This window comes from Aethalodelphis obliquidens, unplaced genomic scaffold, assembly GCF_003676395.1.
Source record: "Aethalodelphis obliquidens isolate GAN/ISIS:26980383/991018 unplaced genomic scaffold, ASM367639v1 scaffold7, whole genome shotgun sequence".
NCBI classification, from domain to species: Eukaryota; Metazoa; Chordata; class Mammalia; order Artiodactyla; family Delphinidae; genus Aethalodelphis; species Aethalodelphis obliquidens.
Genome location: NW_020837951.1, coordinates 21,382,767 through 21,404,242, shown reverse-complemented (window position 1 = coordinate 21,404,242; position 21,476 = coordinate 21,382,767). Strand labels below are relative to the sequence as shown.

The following is a 21,476-nucleotide window of genomic DNA, read 5'->3' as shown; positions in this document are numbered from 1 at the left end:
TTGCTAATTCTTTAAAGTAGAGTGAAAATATGCAGTCGTGGTTTCAATGAACTTAAACAGCTCAACAGTGTCCCCTGGTGGCCATGAACACAGACACAGGGTGCTTGAGCTACGGGGCAATATTTAGCGTACAAAACAAGGTAGAAGTGTGTCTCGTCAAGATGAAACTCCCTCTCCCCAACTCAAAAAATAGGAAATGCTAATGTGAATCAGCAATGCAAACCTTCAAAACATGAGAAGGACCAAAGAGTAGGAGACTGAATAGCTATCCATTTTGATAAGTCACCATGGGAAAAAATGCCCAAATTGAACATCTCTTTCCAGCCCCGAAGTTGGTAAATTCTTTTCGGTCTAAAGCCTTTATTAACTAACCAGGCATTTCTTCAATGCCAATACCACCCGCTGGCCCTTTGGGGGTTAGCCCTCGTATGCATTCATTACAAAAATATTCTTTTGTTGTGCTATCATTGTCCTTATGTGTGCTCACACTGTCCTTACGTGTTGGGGATTCAATGTAGAACACACAGACAAAAATCTCTGTCTTCAAAGAGTGCCTATTTTAGTAGGGGAAAAGAAAATAAACAAGTCCTGAAAACGAGTTCTATGAAGAAATTCAAGCAGAGGAAGAGAATAGAGTGATGGGGTGGCAATGGCAGATGAGTTTTGAAAGGATGGGCAGGGAGAGGCTCTCTAGGTAATGGCACTTGAGCAGAAACCTGAGTGATTATAAAGAAGCTATGGGGAGAGAGTGTCCCACGAAGATTACGCAGCAAATGGAAAGTCCTGGATGCAAGAACAAGTTTGACCCGTTTGAGAAATAGCAAGGAAGGATGTTGCTGCTTTTAGTGAGAACGGGAGAGGGCAGAGGGAGATGAGGTCAATGAGGTAGGCAGGGGCCAGACTCCATGTTCCATGGTAAGGAACGTGGATTCCATTAGAACCCTAATGCAAACTCATAGGACTGTTTAGAGCTGGGGATGACATGTTCTTATATGATTTTAAATTAATTTTTATTGGAGTATAGTTGATTTACAATGTTGTGTTAGTTTCAGTTGTACAGCAAAGTGAATCAGTTATACATATATATACATCCACTCTTTTTTAGATTCTTTTCCCATATAGGTCATTAGAGTATTGAGTAGAGTTCCCTGTGCTATATAGTAGGTCCTTATTAGTTATCTATTTTATATATAGTAGTGTGTATATGTCAATTCCAATCTCCCAATTTATCCCTCCCTTCCTTTCCCCCGGTAACCATGAGTTTGTTTTTTACATCTGTGACTCTGTTTTGTTAATAAGTGCATTTGTACCATTTTTTTAGAGTCCTCATATAACCAATATCATGATATTTGTCTTTCTCCGTCTGACTTACTTCATTCAATATGACACTTTGAGTGATATTTTTAAAGTTATGGCGAAGATTAAGACTTAGGGCAGCAGGGGATAGGCAACTGTGAAAACAGGGAGAAGAGTTAGAATGCTATTGCAGGAGTCCAAGCAAGAAGTTGCTGGCTTGGATTAGGTTGCTAGCGGTAAAGGCAAAGGTGGGGAGAAGTGGCTGGATTCAGAACGTTTATTTCAGAAACAAGCCAGCTTGTTGATGGACTAGAAATGGTGGGAGAGATAGAATCAATTATGATTCCTTTTTTGGCCTGAGCAGTTGGTGAATAGGAATGCCAATAACTGAGATAGAGAAGCCTGGGTGGAAATGGATTTGGGGGTGAGGCAAGAGGTGAGAAATCAAAAGTTCTACTGGGTTTGCCTATTAGATGTTCAATAGGATATGTTTAGGAGACAGATGGATACATATTTGGGACTGCTCGGCACATAGGTAATGTTTATAGCCGTGAGACTGGTAGAGATCGCCTAGGCAGAAAGAGTAAATAAGGAAGAAAAAGGAAGAGAAGAAGGCGAGGCGAGGGGCATCAATAAAAGTATTCGGTTGGCCAAAAAGTTCATCTGGGTTCTTTGGAAGCTCTTATGGCAAAACCCGAACGATATTTTTGGCCAACCCAATAGATGGACCTAGTGAAAAAAAACTGAGAAGGAACAGCCAGCAAGGTAGAAGGATCCAAAAGCCAAGAGAAAAGGTGTGTCAAGGATGGAATGCCAAATGCTGTAGAGAAAATCCTATAAGAACAAAATTGGACAGTGGGTTTTGCAAGATGGAGACACTTCCAGTAGAGCATTGAGGACAAATGCCTCTGGACTGGAACCAGTTAAAGAAAGAAGAGGAGGTAAGGCTGTGGAGCCTACACAACATTCTTTCAAGGAGTTTTACTGTAAAGAGGGGCTGAGAGAAGGCAGAGTAGCTGGAGGGAACATGGGATCAAAAGAAGTGTGTTTATCTTTTCTATGTTTTCATTTAAAAATGAGATATTACAACATGCTTGTGCAGTGTTGGGACTAATTCTTTACTGGAGGGAACTGAGGATGAGGCAAGAAGGGATGACGGGGTTGAGGGAGGATTCACCTTAGGAGTGGGGACAGAGAGAAGATAAAATATAGGTTCTGCATGAAGTCAACAATGGGAGATTCGGGAGTGGAAAGTCCTCACCTGATTACTTTTTTTTTTTTAATTTTATTTATTTACAAAAGGTTGTTATTAGTTATCTATTTTATACATATTAGTGTGTATATGTCAGTCTCAGTCTCCCAATTCATCCCGCCACCACCCCCTCACCTGATTACTTCTAATTCCTCAGTGAGATAAGAAACAGGAAGCTAATAGTCTGAATATTAGCTCAGAGTGTGTGTGTTGGGGGATGGAGTGAGCATCACAGATTTGAGGAGACATGAGAAAATGAGTGGAAAGTGAATTTTCTAGGGGACTAGAGTGGGACTGCCAGTCATTTTTCCCTGAGAGTAACCTACTCTTAAGGTACTTGTAACAGAATGACAATTAAATATGTTACTGAGAAAGAAAGAGTAATAGGAAAATTTCTTTTTAAGTATGAAATATTTTAAATATTTCAAATATCCAGAAGGAATTTAACCAACACTCATGTGCACACTACCCAGATTTCTTCAATGTTCCTATTTTGTTTCAGGTACCTTTTTAAGAAATAAAACATTGCAGTTCAGGCTGCAGTGCCCTTAGTTCCCCTCTCCAATTTCATGTCCTTCTTCCTCTTTCTCTTAAACTTCATTATATAAAGATAGAAAGTAATAGTGTGCCTCTTTATTTGAGCCTATACAGCTCTGCGGTGACTTTGTTCATCCAAATGCTGTTATTCAAGATTTACCTGTTATCTGCGTTGTCAGGGAGATGACCGCAGGAAGTTCAGAAGACAAAGCCTGGATGCTGACACTGTAGTTGGTACCTGGCCTCAGGTCCAAACACGTCTCAGGAGCCTGGCTGCTGGCAGTGATATTAAAGACCATTTCCTGGGCAAATTCCTTCTGATACCATCTCTGGCCCCAAATGTGGAACTAAAACATAGAAAAGTTCACCAGGTGAATTGCTAGCTTGAAAGGCTCTGAATGCCTGGATACCTATCCTTTCTCTCACACTCTCTTACTCTTGATTCTAAAGTGCCTTCAGAAAGTGAAATACGGCAGAAAGCAAATATTAGAGTTGTAATACCATAAATATTGTAATTACAGTATTATCAGTATCATAAACATATTTTTAAATCAAAATGCACAAAAACTCGAGGCCCCAACACCGACAACTTTCTCTTTCTTGTTCTCACACATATAACGGCACACGCCCAATGTGAAAGTCTGTTGTTAAAACCACAGGAGCAAAACCAAAGAACAATTTCCTAGAAAGAAAATTAAGAATCTGAACTAAGGCTTCTCCCTGGGCAGAACGTGCATTAGGATAGGGGTCCCCAACCCCCGGACTGCAGACCGGTACCAGTCCACGGCCTGTTAGGAACCAGGCCACACAGCATGAGGGAAGCGGTGGACCGAGCGAAGCTTTGTCTGCCGCTCCCCATCGCTCACATTACCGCCTGACCCATCACCCCACCCCCTGGCGGTAGAAAAACTGTCTTCCACGAAACAGATCCCTGGTGCCGAAAAGATTGGGGACTGCTGCATTAGGGTAATCCTAGTCGGTTTGGTAAAACCTGGGAAGAGTTTTCCTCCTCTGCCCGCCCCCTTCTGACATTCCCTACACTTTACTGTAACATCCCAGCACCTGGGCCAATAGATGCACTTTTCTTCCTACTTAATTGCTTCTAGTAGCAGCTCATCCCATGGTCTTTACCTTTCTTACTCACAACCACATCTAGCTTTAGAAGTTCCCCTTGACTCTCCAGGCAACAATTCAGACCCTGATCAGAGGCACTGGTGTGGAGAGACACACACTTGCAAAAGCCACTGGCTTCCTTCCATGACACTGCCTGAACATCAGCTCTGCATCAGGCTATGTTGCACAAAGAACCTCTCATGATTTTCTCATCAATCCCCAAGGTCTCTGTCTTCAAATATGCAGCAGAAGTTCCCACTTTCTTGTTTCTTACTGCAATTGTCACTATAAATCTTCCACTGATAATGGCAGCTATGTAAGTAGTTTTTTTGGTTTGTTGATATTTTTTGAACCTCCCACACAAGACAAACACCTATAAACAGAGTAACTTTCAGTAACTTACTAAATACATCTCCTCTATATCAGCTGTCTTCATACTTCTCCATCTCAAGCAGGTTTCATTAAATATTGAAATGTTACTGATGGTCTGTTTTACTGCAAGGGGAAAAGAATGAGAAATCAACTTACACCTTATACCAAAATACTACCTTTTAATTGAACAATATTCCAAGGATAAGCATTTACAGCGGATGACTTCAGCAGTATTTTAATTTAGAAATAAGTGGTAGCAGTCCAAGAAACACCATTTTTATATTTATGTAAACACAGTCCTGATGAAAGATTTAAGATCAAAAGATACCCAGTCTGAGAATCCTTCTTAAAAAATTAGTTAAGTCGATCCACTGCAAATTCCCTTGGTTTACTAAGCTAAAACAGCGACTCATTGTCCTGGCCTTGGACAACCTCATTTAGACAAACAAGCATCAGTTTGAAATTCTGAGCTGAGAGTAACATTTCCGCAGAGAACTGAGAATTACTCCTTGAGGAAATGAAAAAGGCTACCTCAAGCAGTCAGGCTTTTCATGATGAAAAGCGGGGAGTGGTCCCTCTTGGTTTGGGCTCCCTCATCTCTTATGATCAAAGAAGCATTCAGTGGTCTCTGCTCAATTTCATGGTAATGAATCCAAAAGATAGTTCAGTACTGGTACCATATAATACAGAGGCACATCCCCCAAGCTTTTTAAAATAAAGACGAGTTATTCAAACAACACTGTAATTCAACTATACTTCAATAAAAAATAAATTTTTAAAAAGACTGGTTATTCAAAACTCTGGTATCAAAGGTTATTTCCTTCAACGATGATCCCTGTCCTTAAACTGAAAATAATACATCAGACTTGCTAAGAAGTTTCATAGGAACACTGTGATGATTAATAAGTGATAAAGAACTCCCAAAGCATGTGAAAAAAAAAGAAAATCTCATGGGAGCCAAACCTTTATTGTGTAAACCCCTGGACCAACAGGTTCCTATGAATGAAGCCTAGTTGATAGATGCGACCCCTTTATGGATGGGGCAGCTTTGCCCAGAGAAAACCTGTTCCACAGGTCACAAGCTATTCTTCAAATGCTGTAAGACCGAGTAAGGAATAAAGTACGGATGATTCAGGATAAAGCAACCTTTAAGGAAGGTAAGGAAGATGTTTTTAGAGATAAGTAGTAGTGGCCCAAGGAAACTCACATTTATGAAACTTTCAAAAAGCATATAACTTCAGTAGTATTTAAACAGTTCCAGACCATACAAAATGGTAGAAAGTTTCCCAATTCACTCAGTATGACTGGATAATCCACAATGCCCAACGTGTACAAGGACGGCACAACCAATTACTAAACACACTATGCCAAATTCACTTATTAATATAAATACAAAAATAAAATATTAACAAATAGAAGTCAGCAGTACGTTCAAAGAACAATACACTATAAACAAGGGAGATTTACTCCAGGAATACAGAGATGATCATTACTAGGAAAGCTATTTATAGATTGAAAGAGAAAAACCATATGGTCACTTTTATAATCATAATGGTTAATACATCTAATGTACATTCCTGCCTAAAAATCTTAGCAAACTAGGATTTAATTTGATAAAAACTCCTTGATTTGAAAGAATGTTTATTAGAAACCACCACACTCAGTGGTAAAACAATTTCTAATAAAGTTAAGAACAATCCAAGGAGGCATGGTTTCACAGCTATTATTTAGCATTAGTCAGGAGATTCTAGACAATGCAGAACGAGGCAAGGAAAAAAATGAGCTATAAATACCAGAAAGAAAGGGAACAAATTATGCAACTGACAGTAAATTAAAAAAAAAAAAACAACTGAAAAACAAATATGCAATTGTTTGAAAACGACAGAAAAATAATAGGAGTTTGGCAAAATGCACCCAAAGACAAGAACATAGAAAAACTAATCGTTTTCTACATATCTGTAAGCACAAGTATGGTAGGCTGAATAATGGTCCCTTCAAAGATGTTCACATCCTAGTCCCTGGAATCTGTAACCATGTTACCTTACATGGCATAAAGACTTTGCAAATGTGATTATAATAGGGAGATTATCCTGGATTATCCAGATGGGCCCAATGCAGTGACAAGGGTCTTTAAAAAAGGGAGACAAGAAGATCAGGGCCAGAGAGAACTGAAGGTTGAACTGATGAGCTTTAAAGATGGAGGATGGGGCCACAAGCCAAGGAATGTAGGCAGGGTCTAGAAACTGGAAAGAGCAAGGAAATAGATCCTCCCTTTGAGACCCCACAATGAACACAGGCCTGCTGACACAAATAAACTAAAACCACAAATAAAATATAATAGAAAAATTAAAAGATTTCTATTCACAAGAGAAGAAACCATGAACAAACTTCAGATACCTAGCAATAAATGTAACTAGAAATGTCCAAGACTTACAAGAAGATTTTTTTCCCCCAGAAGGACATAAAATAAAACAATAAAGAGAAAATGCCACATCCTTGAATGGAAAGATTGAAAAAAGTGAAAAGATATCAATTCTCCACCAATTAACCTGTAAGTGGAATGTACTTCCAATGGTGATTCCAATGGACTTTCTTGGAACGTGATAAGTTTACACATTATTCAGTGAATAGAAAGTTCTCACCATGTCAGGCATGCTTTGGGGCTAAGGATAAAGTGGTGAGAAAACAAAGTCCCTGCACCTAATGGAATTCATTCTAGTGAGAAAGGCAGAAAATAAACAAGTGAAAAAATAAATTTTAAAAATATAGGGCTTCCCTGGTGGCACAGTGGTTAAGAATCCACCTGCAAATGCAGGGGACATGGGTTAGATCCCTGGTCCGGGAAGATCCAACAGATGCTGTGGAGCAACTAAGCCCGTGCACCACAACTACTGAGCCTGTGCTCTAGAGCCCACAAGCCACAACTACTGAAGCCCACGTGCCACAACTACTGAAACCCGTGCACCGTAACAAGAGAAGACAGCGCAATGAGAAGCCCGTGCACTGAAACAAAGAGTAGCCCTGCTTGCCGCAACTAGAGAAAGCCCACGCACAGCAATGAAGACGCAACGCAACCAAAAATAAACAAATAAAATAAATAAATTTATTTTTTAAAGTATATATATATATATACATAATTTTGTGTACTGGTAAAGACTATGAAAAGCATCATACAAGAATAGAAAGGATGGTTAGGGAAGGTCCTCTGTGGAGGTGATATGTGAGCAGAGACCTGAAGGATGAGTGAGTGAGCATCAAGAGTGGAGGAAGAGGGGTCAGACAGAGGGGGCTCCAATGTCAAAACCCCACATGCAGGAATCAGCTTGGCACGCTCAGTGAACAAAAACACAATTACTGCTAAATTTGGGGGGGGAAGATTAATGAGAATAACAAGAAAAAATTAAAATAAAAATATTGAAACAGGACATAACCAGGTTTCAGTAACTATTATAAAATTATGACAGTATTTCTCAACCTTTTTTCATTATAGCCCTACACAGAGCCTTTTTAAACATTTTTTTCCCTAATCTCTCACACTTTATAAAATTTTAATACCACAGGTATGTATATGTTTCTTATTTACTATATGTTTATCTATGATTCATATATATATATATTTTTTTAGTGTTAATTTCCTGAGTTTTGTTTGTTTGTTTGTTTGTTTTGGCTATGTTGGGTCTTTGTCGCTGTGCCCAGACTTTCTCTAGTTGCGGCGATGGGGGGCTACTTTTCACTGCGGTGCACGGTCTTCTCATTGTGGTGGTGTCTCTTGTTGTGGAGCACGGGCTCTAGGCATGCAGGCTTCAGTAGTTGTGGCTCACTGGCTCTAGAGCACAGGCTCAGTAGTTGTGGCACACAGGCTTAGCTGCTCCACAGCACATGGGATCTTCCTGGACCAGGGCTCGAACCCGTGTCCCCTGCATTGGCAGGCGGATTCTTAACCACTGTGCCACCAGGGAAGTCCTATGATTCATATTAAAAGAATAATATTTTTCCACCCCTCGAGAAGCAATTTTTGCCCGTTTAGCTGATTTTGCCCCCCCACTCCCTGGGGTGAATTGAGAATGCTAAATTGCTAGTTTGTTGCTAGCAAAGGAATAAACAAAGAGGTCAATGGAGAAGAGCAGAACCCAGAAACAAATCTATCTATGCATCGGAGTTTATATAAGATAGGGGTGGACTTTCAAATCAGTGGGAAATAAACTGAGTTGGGAAATAGTTATCCATAGAAATAAACTAATATTAGATCCCCATCTTGACATACAGGCAAAAATGATTGCAACTGTAATAAATTTTTAGTTAAAAAATATACTAGAAAAGAATATAGGAAAACAGTTCTATAATCTTGGTTAGGAAAGAAATAATAAGAAAACTAGGAAAAAATTTTTTTAATTTGACTAAATAAACTCTTAAATTTTCTTTAGGGCAAACGATTCAACAACCTAAGTTTGAAAGACAAGCAACAAAGTGTGAAAAAAAAATTGTAACATATTTGAAAAAGTTGATGGCCCTGATATCTAAACAACAATTACCATGAAGAAAAATACCACCAACAACACATGAAAAGGAGCAATAAATAGAAAAAGTGATTCATAGGAAAACTGTAATAGGACAATCAATAAGCAAAGAGGTACAAATTAAACCAAAATAAAATATGCTTTTCACTTATTAGGCTCTCAAACATTAAAAAACTGGAATATCCTGCATTGGTGAAGGTGTTGGAAAGCAGGTGTGTGTGTAAATTGATACAGTCTTTGTGGAGAGGAATTTATGAGGCTCTTTATCTTGGTAATTCCACTCTTAAGACTTAATTCTACAGAAATATCCTGCCCAATTATGCAAAGATACAGTACATTTCATCAAACCTAAGATACCATTCTTGTAAGATGCACTATTATTTTGTTTTATTAAGAAAGAAAAAATACTGCCAAGTAAATTCTGTCATGATTATTTTCTTGTCTCAGAATTATTTTATACTGGTTGAAAGCGTTTTTTCAGACCTATAGAAACATTAAAATTTTATAATATATAATAAAAGAAAAATAAAAAAATTGATTGAGACACTACTAAAATTTCTCCATATTCAGTATGTAACAATTCTCAATCACTTTTCAATTAAGAGATATCAGTGTACATTTCCACACCCTATGTTCTATCCTGAGTCTTGGTGAGGCAGTATTTCTTTTAAATGTTCTATTTTCTTTTTCTTGCAAGCCGTTCTGATGCTGACACTTGCTTTTATACATTGCTGATCTATTTCCATGGTTTTCTACATACACAATAACTTTTTTTTTTTTGGTGGTACGCGGGCCTCTCACTGTTGTGGCCTCTCCCGTTGCGGAGCACAGGCTCCAGACGCGCAGGCTCAGTAGCCATGGCTCACGGGCCTAGCTGCTCCGCGGCATGTGGGATCTTCCCGAACCAGGGCACGAACCCGTGTCCCCTGCATTGGCAGGCGGACTCTCAACCACTGCACCACCAGGGAAGCCCCACAATAACTTTTTGTTTCAATGTCAAATCATTGGAAAAGTTCTGAAAAAGTTTTAGTAAGCAAAATGTTAATATGTCACTAATGTCCAAAACTAAATAAAAGTAGCAACACTGCAAGTAGCTATGACCAATGTGATACATACATGAGTAATGACAATTATGTTCATAGCAGCCACCTGACTGTATAACACTTGTAAGAATTCATAGGTATTAAAATGTGAAAAAATGTGCCTCTGAGTATCGGCAAAACATAATATATGTAAGTATATTAAAAGTAGCATTGTCTATAACAACAAAAATTTGAAGGGGAAAAAAAACCCTAAATATCCTTCCATAGTGGACAAGTTAATAAATTTGTGAACCTCCACACAGTGGAATACTATGCTTCCCTCAGAGAAGGAGATGGCATTACAGGAACTGATACAGAAGTATGTCCACAGAATATTGTAAAGCCAAAAATGTTTTAAATAAATTAAAAAAGCAAGATGAAAAATGGTACATATATGATTCTGTTTTTTTTTAAAGGACACACACACACACACGCATATATACATGAACATGTAAATGTTACAGTAATGGTGGGTCTGCAATTCCTTCTGCTCACAGAAACATCCCACTGGTTAAGTTCAATTCCATCTTGGTCAGAGAGGGACTCTCACTCTAGGTCCCCTTCTCTCCATCCAAGGGTTCACAGTTTGAACCACAGGCAGGTTGAACCCATGCTGAGCTCACTGGAGAGAAAAGGATCCCCAGTAAGAAGACAGCTCATCCTGAGTCCCTTGCTACCCCACTCTCTGCTCCTTTGCTATGGAAAGTAAGTACATGCCCCTCATTCAAATATTCCTTCTTTGCTCCATTTTCAGTGGTCACTCTGCCTTCTCTCTCTCCTTTCCCCACCCACAGGGCTTCTAATCTAGAAGCCTGAAGTTGAAAAACCAGACCTGCAAGAATGCCTCACAGAAGAGAAAATTAGGCTCTTAGTTCATCAGATTTTTTTGAAACTTTGTTTCTGTTTCATTAATGTGGGCAAGCAACTCTGGGCAAAATCAGTCATTACTGTACTTCCTCAGGGCTCCCACAGTCCCCTGCAAATACCTCAAACTACATTTTATGCATTGTAATATTATGTATGTATTATTATGCATGTGTGTATCATGAGAGACTATGTCTCATTCATCTTTGTACTCCTAGTGTCCAGGACAGTGGTGGGCACAGCATTCCTGGTTGTTTAAATGTAAACAATCAGGGGCTTCCCTGGTGGCGCAGTGGTTGGGAGTCCGCCTGCCGATGCAGGGGACACGGGTTCATGCCCCGGTCCGGGAAGATCCCACATGCCGCGGAACAGCTGGGCCCGTGAGCCATGGCCACTGGGCCTGCATGTCCAGAGCCTGTGCTCCGCGGCGGGAGAGGCCACAGCGGTGAGAGGCCCGCGTACCGCAAAAATAAATAAATAAAAAAATAATAATAATAAATAAATGTAAACAATCAGCAATAAGGGGAAAGCTAAGCAAATGATATAATATTAACCAAATAGAATACAGGTACTCTGAATAAGGCATGGTTTCTGCCCTTAATATGTATTTAATCTAGGAGTTACACCCTATATTAATATAACAAAAATATGAGAGTATATAATAAATGTCATAAGGTAAACTTAAGTAACAGTTAACTTGATAGATAGTTAATTTGATAGATGCTTATTGTGTATCAGGCACTGTGCTGGTTCTCCATATCCATTAACCCATTTAGTCTCACAACAAATCCATGATGTTATTCCCATTTTTACAGTTAAGGCAGCTTATACACATACAGGTTAAACAACTTGCCCAAAGGCACAGAGATGGTAAATAGCAGAACTGAGATTTGAATTTAGATAACCTGACCCCAGAGTTACTGTGCCAAACTCCTACCAATATTTCCTCCTGAAAGAGAGTACGGGAATTTAGAAAGAAGAAAACTTACCTTCAGTTGAGGGGATCATGAAAGAAGGGAATATAGAAACTGAAGAAAAGAAGAGGGGAGAGGGTTCCAGGTAGAAGAAATGGCATGAGCAGAGATATGGAGGGGGAAAGTTAGCACTTAAGAGTTTATTACAGATTAGACTTCCAACTAGTTCAAGGATAAGGGTGGCCCCTTAAATCCAAATCTCTCCACACATTCTCCAAAATATTCTTCAGATCAACTGGAAAAGCAAATAAAACAACATAAAACCAATGCTGTCATCACCACTGGAAGACAGAGAATACTACAAACTTTAAATTACCCTTTAATGGAAAAATAAATACCAAATTCCAGCAAAGTTTTCTCTCAGTCTCCCACAAGTCATTCTAGAGACTGAGAGGGCTCTAGAAGAGCCCTGTGAAAGAGAAGAGGGAACAAAGGGCCCAATCGTGAGTTAGAGTCACTCCCAGAAAGAGAAATTCCACCTTAAGTATGAAAATACTGAAAAAGAGACCTGGTATATCAGAGTACTGACTACAAGCAAAGGATGAAAAGTCTGTGAGACTTCTATGGAACCTCTGGGAGGGAGCTGTGAAGGAGGAAAAGTTTCCACACACTAGGGAGCCCCTTCACTTCCCCTCTGGGGACAGGGGGTAGGGGGAGAGGGAAGCTTTGGGGCCACAAAGGAGAGTGCAGGTAGTAGTATGAGAAAGGTATTGCTTCTGGGAAAGAAGAGGATAAAAAGGAAGGAATAGGTGTTCTTTGGAAACTAAGTGGTGACAGGAAAAACAAGTGCAGGGGAAAGACAAGATCTTACAAGTCAAAAGAGTACCCAAAATAGAAGAATATAGAATTCATTCCCACTCTCACCAAAAAAACAAAACCAAAAATATCCTTTAAAAGAAACTGCCCTTCATTCAGTGACAGAAGAAGGCACTCTTAACCTAGAAATCTTCTTGACCCTCCCAAATGACCAATTCTGTCTGTGGAATTAATAAACAAAGGAGTGTTCATTTAGAAACAGAAAATTATAATCAAAACATTTCTGCTTGTGAAAAACTCCACTTTAAAAAAAAACACACAAAATAGGGGGGAAAAAACCTGTAAGACAATAAACAAATAAATATCCTCAAAAAAGCCTTTGGAATATAAAGAAAACACCTTGAGTTAGAAATTCAAAAATAAGAACAGAATGAACAAAAAGCAGGAAGGAAATGAAACACAAGTGACTGAATTCAGGAAAAAAGCAAAAGACAAAATCACATCAGAAATAAAGACTAAATTTCATGGTGCCCAAAGAAGGATAGATTCGAATATAAATGTATTGAACAAATACAAGAAAACCACCAAAAAGAATAAAAATGAGATTAAAAAGGAAGTAAAAAGGATCAAAAATAAAGTGGTTGACATGCAATATAGGCAAAGATCCAACATATGTATAATTAAAGTCTCTAAAGAAGAAAAACATGGAAACAGAATAAATATCTAAAACTATAATCCACGACAGCCTTACAAAAATAAAGACCTGAATATAAATACTAGAAGGACTCATCAGATACCTGAGAAAACTCACCCAGAACAATCAGCCCTAAGATTTAGCTAAGTAAAACTATTAGACTTCAAAGATAAAGAAAAACTCCTCAGCATCTCCCCTCAAATAAATAAACAATTAAGATCCAAAGGCAAAAGAATTAGGCTGCACCAGACTTCTCAAAAGCTACATAAAAAAGCAACAAAAGAAGTTATTTTAAGGAAATTCAAACAAAGAAAGTGTAAATCAAGATTTTTATATCCAACTATGCTATCTTTCAAGTATCAAGACCATAGAGAAACAGTTTTAAACATCTAAGAACTCAAGGAATACTGTACTCTTAAGGAATCTACTAGAAAATGAGCTTCATCCAAGAGGTAACTGAAGAAACTTCAGTAAAAAGACTGATGGTGAGCATCTGATATATTAAACTGTAAATCTAAGACTAAAATAAAGGTGGGGCAAGATGGAAGGATAAAATATAAACAGTATATGTTGTGAAAGTAGAAATAAGGCAACTGAAAAATTGAGAGGAGAAGGAATAAAGAAAAAGGGAAATAGAATAGACTAGTTTGAATGTTATATAGGCAATACATGGAAGTTACAGTATGCCATTTAAAAACTTACAAACCAGGAGAAGACCTTCAAGATGGCAGAGGAGTAAGACATGGAGATCACCTTCCTCCCCATAAATACATCAAAAATACATCTACATGTGGAACAACCCCTTCAGAACACCTACTGAATGCTGGCAGAAGACCTCAGACTTCCCAAAAGGCAAGAAAATCCCCACGTACCTGGGTAGGGCAAAAGAAAAAAATAGAGACAAAAGAATAGGGATGGGACCCCTACCTCTGGGAAGGAGCTGTGAAGAAGGAAACATTTCCACACACTAGGGAGCCCCTTCACTGGTGGGGAGGGGGGATGGGGGGAAGGGAAGTTTTGGAGCCACAGAGGAGAGTGCAGCAACAGGGGCACAGAGGGCAAAGTGGAGAGATTCCCACACAGAGGATCGGTGCCAACCAGGACTCATCAGCCCGAGAGGCTTGTCTGCTCACCTGCCAGGGCAGGTAGAGGCTGGGAGCTGAGGCTCAGGCTTCAGAGGTCAGACCCCAGGGAGAGGACTGGGGTTGGCTGCGTGAACGCAGCCTGAAGGGAGCTAGTGCATCACAGATAGCCAGGAGGGAGTCTGGGGAAAAGTCTAGACCTGCAAGAGCGACAAGAGGCCATTGTTTCGGGGTGGGCAAAGAGAAGGGATTCCTTCCCAGAGTGCCCACAGAAGGCAGAGTACCACCTAAACGAGCTCCAGGGACGGGCATGAGCCACAGACATCAGCTCGGACCCCAGAGATGGGCATGAACTGCTAAGGCTGCTGCTGCTGCCACCAAGAATCCTGAGTGCAAGTGCAGGTCACTACCCAATCCGCCCCCTGGGATCCTGTGCAGCACGCCACTGCCAGGGTCCTGTAACCCAGGGACAATTTCCCTGGGAGAACACACGGCACGCCTCAGGCTGTTGCAACATCACGCCGGCCTCTGCCACCTCAGGCTCCCCCCACGTTCCAATTATGACTACTGTACCCCTCCCTCCCCCTGGCCTGAGTGAGCAAGAGAGACCTAATCAGCTGCTGCTTTAACCCCCTCCTGTCTGGGTGGGTAACAGACTCCTGAGGGCGGCCTACATGCAGAGGTGGGGCCAAAACCAAAGCTGAACCCCAGGAGCTGTGCGAACAAAGAAGAGAAAGGGAAATTTCTCTGTGCAGCCTCAGGAGTAGCAGATTAAATCCCCACAATCAACTTGATAAACTCTGCATCTGAAAAATACCTGAATAGACAATGAATGTTCCCAAAACTGAGGTGGTGGACTTTGGGAGCAACTGTAGACTTGGGGTTTGCTTTCTGCATCTAATTTGATTCTGGTTTTATGTTTATCTTAGTTTAGTATTTAGTACTTATTGGTAGATTTGTTTATTGGTTTGGTTGCTCTCTTCCTTTTATATATATATATATATATTTTTTTTTAATCCTTTTTCTCTTTTTCTGAGTGTGTATGCTTCTTTGTGTGATTTTGTCTGTATAGCTTTGCTTTTACCATTTGTCCTAGAGTTCTGTCTGTTTGTTTGTTTTTTTCTTCCTTTTCTTCTGAGCCATGGGGCTGGCAGGTCTTGGTGTTCCGGCCAGGTATCAGTCCTGAGCCTCCGAGGTGGGAGGGCTGAGTCCAGGATATTGGACCACAAGAAACCTCCCGGCCCCACGTACTATCAATCAGAGAGAGCTCTCCCAGAGATCTTCATCTCAGCACTAAGACCCAGCCCCACCCAAAGGCCAGCAAGCTCCAGTGCTGGATATCCCATGCCAAACAACTAGTAAGACAGGAACACAACCCCACCCATTAGCAGATAGGCTGCCTAAAGTCATACTGGGTTCACAGACATTCCAAAACACACCACCAGAGGCAGCCCTGCCCACCAGAAGGACAAGATCCAACCCCACCCAACAGAACACAGGCACCAGCCCCCTCCACCAGGAAGCCTGCACAAGCAACTGAACCACCCTCACCCACTGGGGGCAGACAACAAAAATAACGGGAACTGCGAACCTGCAGCCTGCAAAAAGGAGAACCCAAACACAGTAGGTTAAACAAAATGAGAAAACAGAGAAATATGCAGCTGATGAAGGAGCAAGGTAAAAACCAACCAGACCAAACAAATGAAGAGGAAATAGGCAGTCTACCTGAAAAAGAATTTAGAGTAATGATAGTAAAGATGATCCAAAATCTTGGAAACAGAATGGAGAAAATACAAGAAACGTTTAAAAAGGGCCTAGAAGAACTAAAGAGCAAGCAAACAATGATGAACAACACAATAAATGAAATTAAAAATACTCTAGAAGGAATGAATAGCAGAATAACTGAGGCAGAAGAATGGATAAGTGACCTGGAAGATAAAATAGTGGGAAAAAAATGCTGCAGAGCAGAATAAAGAAAAAAGAATGAAAAGAATTGAGGAACAGTCTCAGAGACCTCTGGGACAACATTAAACAGACCAACATTCAAATTATAGGGGTCCAAGAAGAAAAAGAGAAAAAGAAAGGGTCTGAGAAAATATTTGAAGAGACTGTAGTTGAAAACTTCCCTAACATGGGAAAGGAAATAGTCAATCAAGTCCAGGAAGCGCAGAAAGTCCCATACAGGATAAATCCAAGGAAAAGCACACAAAGACACAAATTTATCAAAGTATCAAAAATTAAATTCAAAGAAAAAATATTAAAAGCAGCAAGGGAAAAGCAACAAATTATATACAAGGAAAACCCCATAATGTTAACAGGTGATCTTTCAGCAGGAATTCTGTAAGCCAGAAGGAAGTGGCAGGACATATTTAAAGTGATGAAAGGGAAAAACCTACAACCAAGATTACTCTACCCAGCAAGGATCTCATTCACATTTGACAGAGAAATTAAAACCTTTACAGACAAGCAAAAGTTAAGAGAATTCAGCACCACCAAACGCTAAAGGAACTTCTCTAGGCAGGAAACACAAGAGAAGGAAAAGACCTACAATAACAAACCCAGAACAATTAAGAAAATGTAGGTAGGAACATACATATCAATAATTACCTTAAATGTAAATGGATTAAATGCTGCAACCAAAAGACACAGACTGGCTAAATGGATAGTAGAACAAGACCTGTATATATGTTGTCTACAAGAGACCCACTTCAGACCTAGGGACACACACAGACTGAAAGTGAGGGGATGGAAAATGATATTCCATGCAAATGGAAATCAGAAGAAAGCTGGAGTAGCAATACTCATATCAGACACAATGGACTTTAAAATAAAGACTATTACAAGAGACAGAGAAGGACACTACATAATGATCAAGGGATCAATCCAAGAAGACAATATAACAATGGTAAATATTTATGCACCCAACATAGGAGCACCTCGATACATAAGGCAAATGCTAACGGCCATAAAAGGGGAAATCAACAGTAACAAAATAATATTAGGGGACTTTATAACACGCCACTTTCACCAATGGACAGAGCACCCAAAATGAAAATAAATAAGGAAACACAAGCTTTAAAAGACACAGTAGACCAGATAGACTTAATTGATATTTTTGGACATTCCATCTAAAAACAACAGAATACACTTTCTTCTCAAGTGCTCATGGAACATTCTTCAGGATAGATCATATCTTGGGTCACAAATCAAGCCTTGTTAAATTTACAAAAATTGAAATTGTATCAAGTATCTTTTCCACCCACAACGCCATGAGACTAGATATCAATTACATGAAAAAAGCTGCAAAAAATACAAACACATGGAGGCTAAACAATACGCTACTCAATAACCAAGAGATCACTGAAGAAATCAAAGAGGAAATAAAAAAATACCTAGAAACAAATGACAGTGAAAACACGACGACCCACAATCCTACCTCAAGAAACAAGAGAAATCTCAAATAAACAACATAAACTTACATCTAAAGCAATTATAGAAAGAAGAAGAAGAACAACAAGAAAAAAAAAACCCAAGTTAGCAGAAGGAGAGAAATTATAAAGATCAGACCAGAAATAAATGAAAAAGAAATGAATGAAACAATACCAAAGATCAATAAAACTAAAAGCAAGTTCTTTGAGAAGATAAACAAAATTGATAAACCATTAGCCAGACTCATCACGAAAAAAAGGGAGAAGACTCAAATCAACAGAATTAGAAATGAAAAAGGAGAAGTAACAACTGACACTACAGAAATACAAAGGATCATGAGAGACTACTACAATTAACCCTATGCCAATAAAATGGACAATCTGGAAGACATTGACAAATTCTTAGAAAAGTACAACCTTCCAAGACAGAACCAGGAAGAAATAGACAATAGGAACAGACCAATCACAAGCACTGAAATTGAAACTGTGATTTAAAATCTTCCAACAAACAAAAGCCCAGGACCAGATGGCTTCACAGGTGAATTCTATCAAACATTTAGAGAAGAGCTAACACCTATATTTCTCAAACTCTTCTGAAATATAGCAGATGGAGGAACACTCCCAAACACATTCTACGAGGCCACCATCACCCTGATACCAAAACCAAACAAAGATGTCACAAAAAAATAAAACTACAGACCAACATCGCTGATGAACATAGATGCAAAAATCCTCAACGAAATACTAGCAAACAGAATCCAACAGCACATTAAAAGGATCATACATCATGATCAAGTGGGGTTTATCCCAGGAATGCAAGGATTCTTCAATATATGCAAATCAATCAATGTGATAAACCACATTAACAAACTGAAGGATAAAAACTATATAATAATCTCAATAGATGCAGAAAAAGCTTTTGACAAAATTCAACACCCATTTATGATAAAAACTCTCCAGAAAGTGGGCATAAGGGAACCTACCTCAACATAATAAAGGCCATATATGACAAACCCACAGCCAACATCATTCTCAATGATGAAAAACTGAAACACTTCCTCTAAGATCAGGATGAAGACAAGGTTGCCTAATCTCACCGCTATTATTCAACATAGTTTTGAAAGTTTTAGCCACAGCAATCAGAGAAGAAAAAGAAATAAAAGGACTCCAAATTGGAAAAGATGAAGTAAAACTGTCACTGTTTGCAGATGACATAATACTAAACATAGAGAATCCTAAACATGTTACCAGAAAACTACTAGAGCTAATCAATGAATTTGGTAAAGTAACAGGATACAAAATTAAGGCACAGAAATCTCTTGCATTCCTATACACTAACGATGAAAAATCTGAAAGAGAAATTAAGGAAACACTCCCATTTACCATTGCAACAAAAAGAATAAAATACCTAGGAATAAACCTCCCTAAGGAGACAAAAGACCTGTATGCAGAAAACTATAAGACACTGATGAAAGAAATTAAAGACAATACAAACAGATGGAGAGATATACCATGTTCTTGGATTGGAAGAATCAACACTGTGAAAATGACTATACTACCCAAAGCAGTCTACAGATTCAACACAATCCCTATCAAGCTACCAATGGCATTTTTCACAGAACCAGAACAAAAAACTTTACAATTTGTATGGAGACACAAAAGACCCCGAATAGCCCATCTTGAGAAAAAAAAAAAAGGAGCTAGAGGAATCAGACTCCCTGACTTCAGACTATACTACAAAGCTACAGTAATCAAGACAGTATGGTACTGGCACAAAAACAGACATATAGATCAATGGAACAGGATAGAAAGTCCAGAGATAAACCCACACACCTATGGTCACCTAATCTATGACAAAGGAGGCAAGGATATACAATGGAGAAAAGACAGTCTCTTCAATAAGTGGTGCTGGGAAAACTGGACAGCTACATGTAAAAGAATGAAATTAGAACACTCCCTAACACCATACATAAAAATAAACTCAAAATGCGTTAAAGACCTAAATGTAAGATCGGACACTCTAAAACTCTTAGAGGAAAACAGAGGAAGAACACTCTTTGACATAAATCACAGCAAGATCTTTTTTGACCCACCTCCTAGAGTAATGGAAATAAAACCAAAAATAAACAAATGGGACCTAATGAAACTTAAAAGCTTTTGCACAGCAAAGGAAACTATAAACAAGACGAAAAGCCAACCCTCAGAATGGGAGAAAATATTTGCAAACGAATCAACGGACAAAGGATTAATCTCCAAAATATATTATCAGCTCATGCAGTTCAATATCAAAAAAACAAACAATCCAATCAAAAACTGGGCAGAAGACCTAAATAGACATTTCTCCAAAGAAGACATACAGATGGCCAAGAGGCACATGAAAAGCTACTCAACATCACTAATTATTAGAGAAATGCAAATCAAAACCACAATGAGGTGTCACCTCACACTGGTTAGAATGGGCATCATCAGAAAATCTACAAACAATAAATTCTGGAGAGGGTGCGGAGAAGAGGGAACCCTCTTGCACTGTTGGTGGGAATGTAAATTGATACAGCCACTATGGAGAACAGTATGGAGAAAAATATTTAAGTTTTTCCTTAAAAATATTTAAGTTTTTCCTTAAAAAACTAAAAATAGAATTACCATATGACCCAGCAATCCCACTACTGGGCATATACCCTGAGAAAACCATAATTCAAAAAGACACGTGCACCCCAATATTCACTGCAGCACTATTTACAATAGCTAGGTCATGGAAGCAACCTAAATGTCCATTGACAGACGAATGGATAAAGAAGATGTGGTACATATATACAATGGAATATTACTCAGCCATAAAAAGGAATGAAATGGGGTCATTTTTAGAGACATGGATGGACCTAGAGACTGTCACACAGAGTGAAGTAAGTCAGAAAGAGAAAAACAAATATCGTATATTAACACCTATATGTGGAATCTAGAAAAATGGTACAGATGAACTGGTTTGCAAGGCAGAAGTAGAGACACAGATGTAGAGAACAAACGTATGGACCCAAGGGGGGAAAGCAGGGTGGGGGTGGGGGTGGGGTGAATTGGGAGAGTGGGATTGACATATATACACTAATATGTATAAAATAGATCACTAATAAGAACCTGCTGTATAGCACAGGGAACTCCACTTCGTTGTACAGTAGAAACTAACACAACATTGTACAACAACTATACCCCAATAAAAAATTTTTTAAAAAAAGAAATTATATCAAATTAAAAAGTCACAAGGAAATGAAATAAAAAAGAACATCTTGTAGTTAGCTTTCCTTCGCATTGTATTACTGGATAGAGTAGACTAAGAAGCAAGCGGTCTTTGATTTCAGCCGAGAAGATAGTCTTGGAGCCTCTTTGTCTGTACACATGATTAGAATATCGTGGCCCTGAAAAGAATGACATGAACCCATTGCTTCTAGAGCCATTTAAAACCCATTTAGTGATGGGCTTCAATTCCAAATAACTTATTCATCTTTATATATCCC

The 21,476-nt window shown here is 39.1% G+C and overlaps 1 protein-coding gene across 11 annotated transcripts in view; it reads right to left on the bottom strand.

Annotated features, from left to right (window-relative positions):
• The window catches only part of SUSD1 (sushi domain containing 1), a 141,594-nt gene that overhangs the window by 48,842 nt on the left and 71,276 nt on the right, over positions 1–21,476 (bottom strand). For all 11 annotated transcript variants that reach the window (XR_003432541.1, XR_003432542.1, XM_027105207.1 and 8 more), the window contains 2 exons: positions 4,602–4,693; positions 3,246–3,432 (listed from right to left, as the gene is read on the bottom strand). Coding sequence is in view for 9 of the 11 variants with exons in the window: in XM_027105207.1 (XP_026961008.1) it covers positions 3,246–3,432; positions 4,602–4,693 (279 nt within the window). In the remaining 2 variants the exon portion in view is untranslated. The remainder of the gene's footprint in view (positions 1–3,245; positions 3,433–4,601; positions 4,694–21,476) is intronic.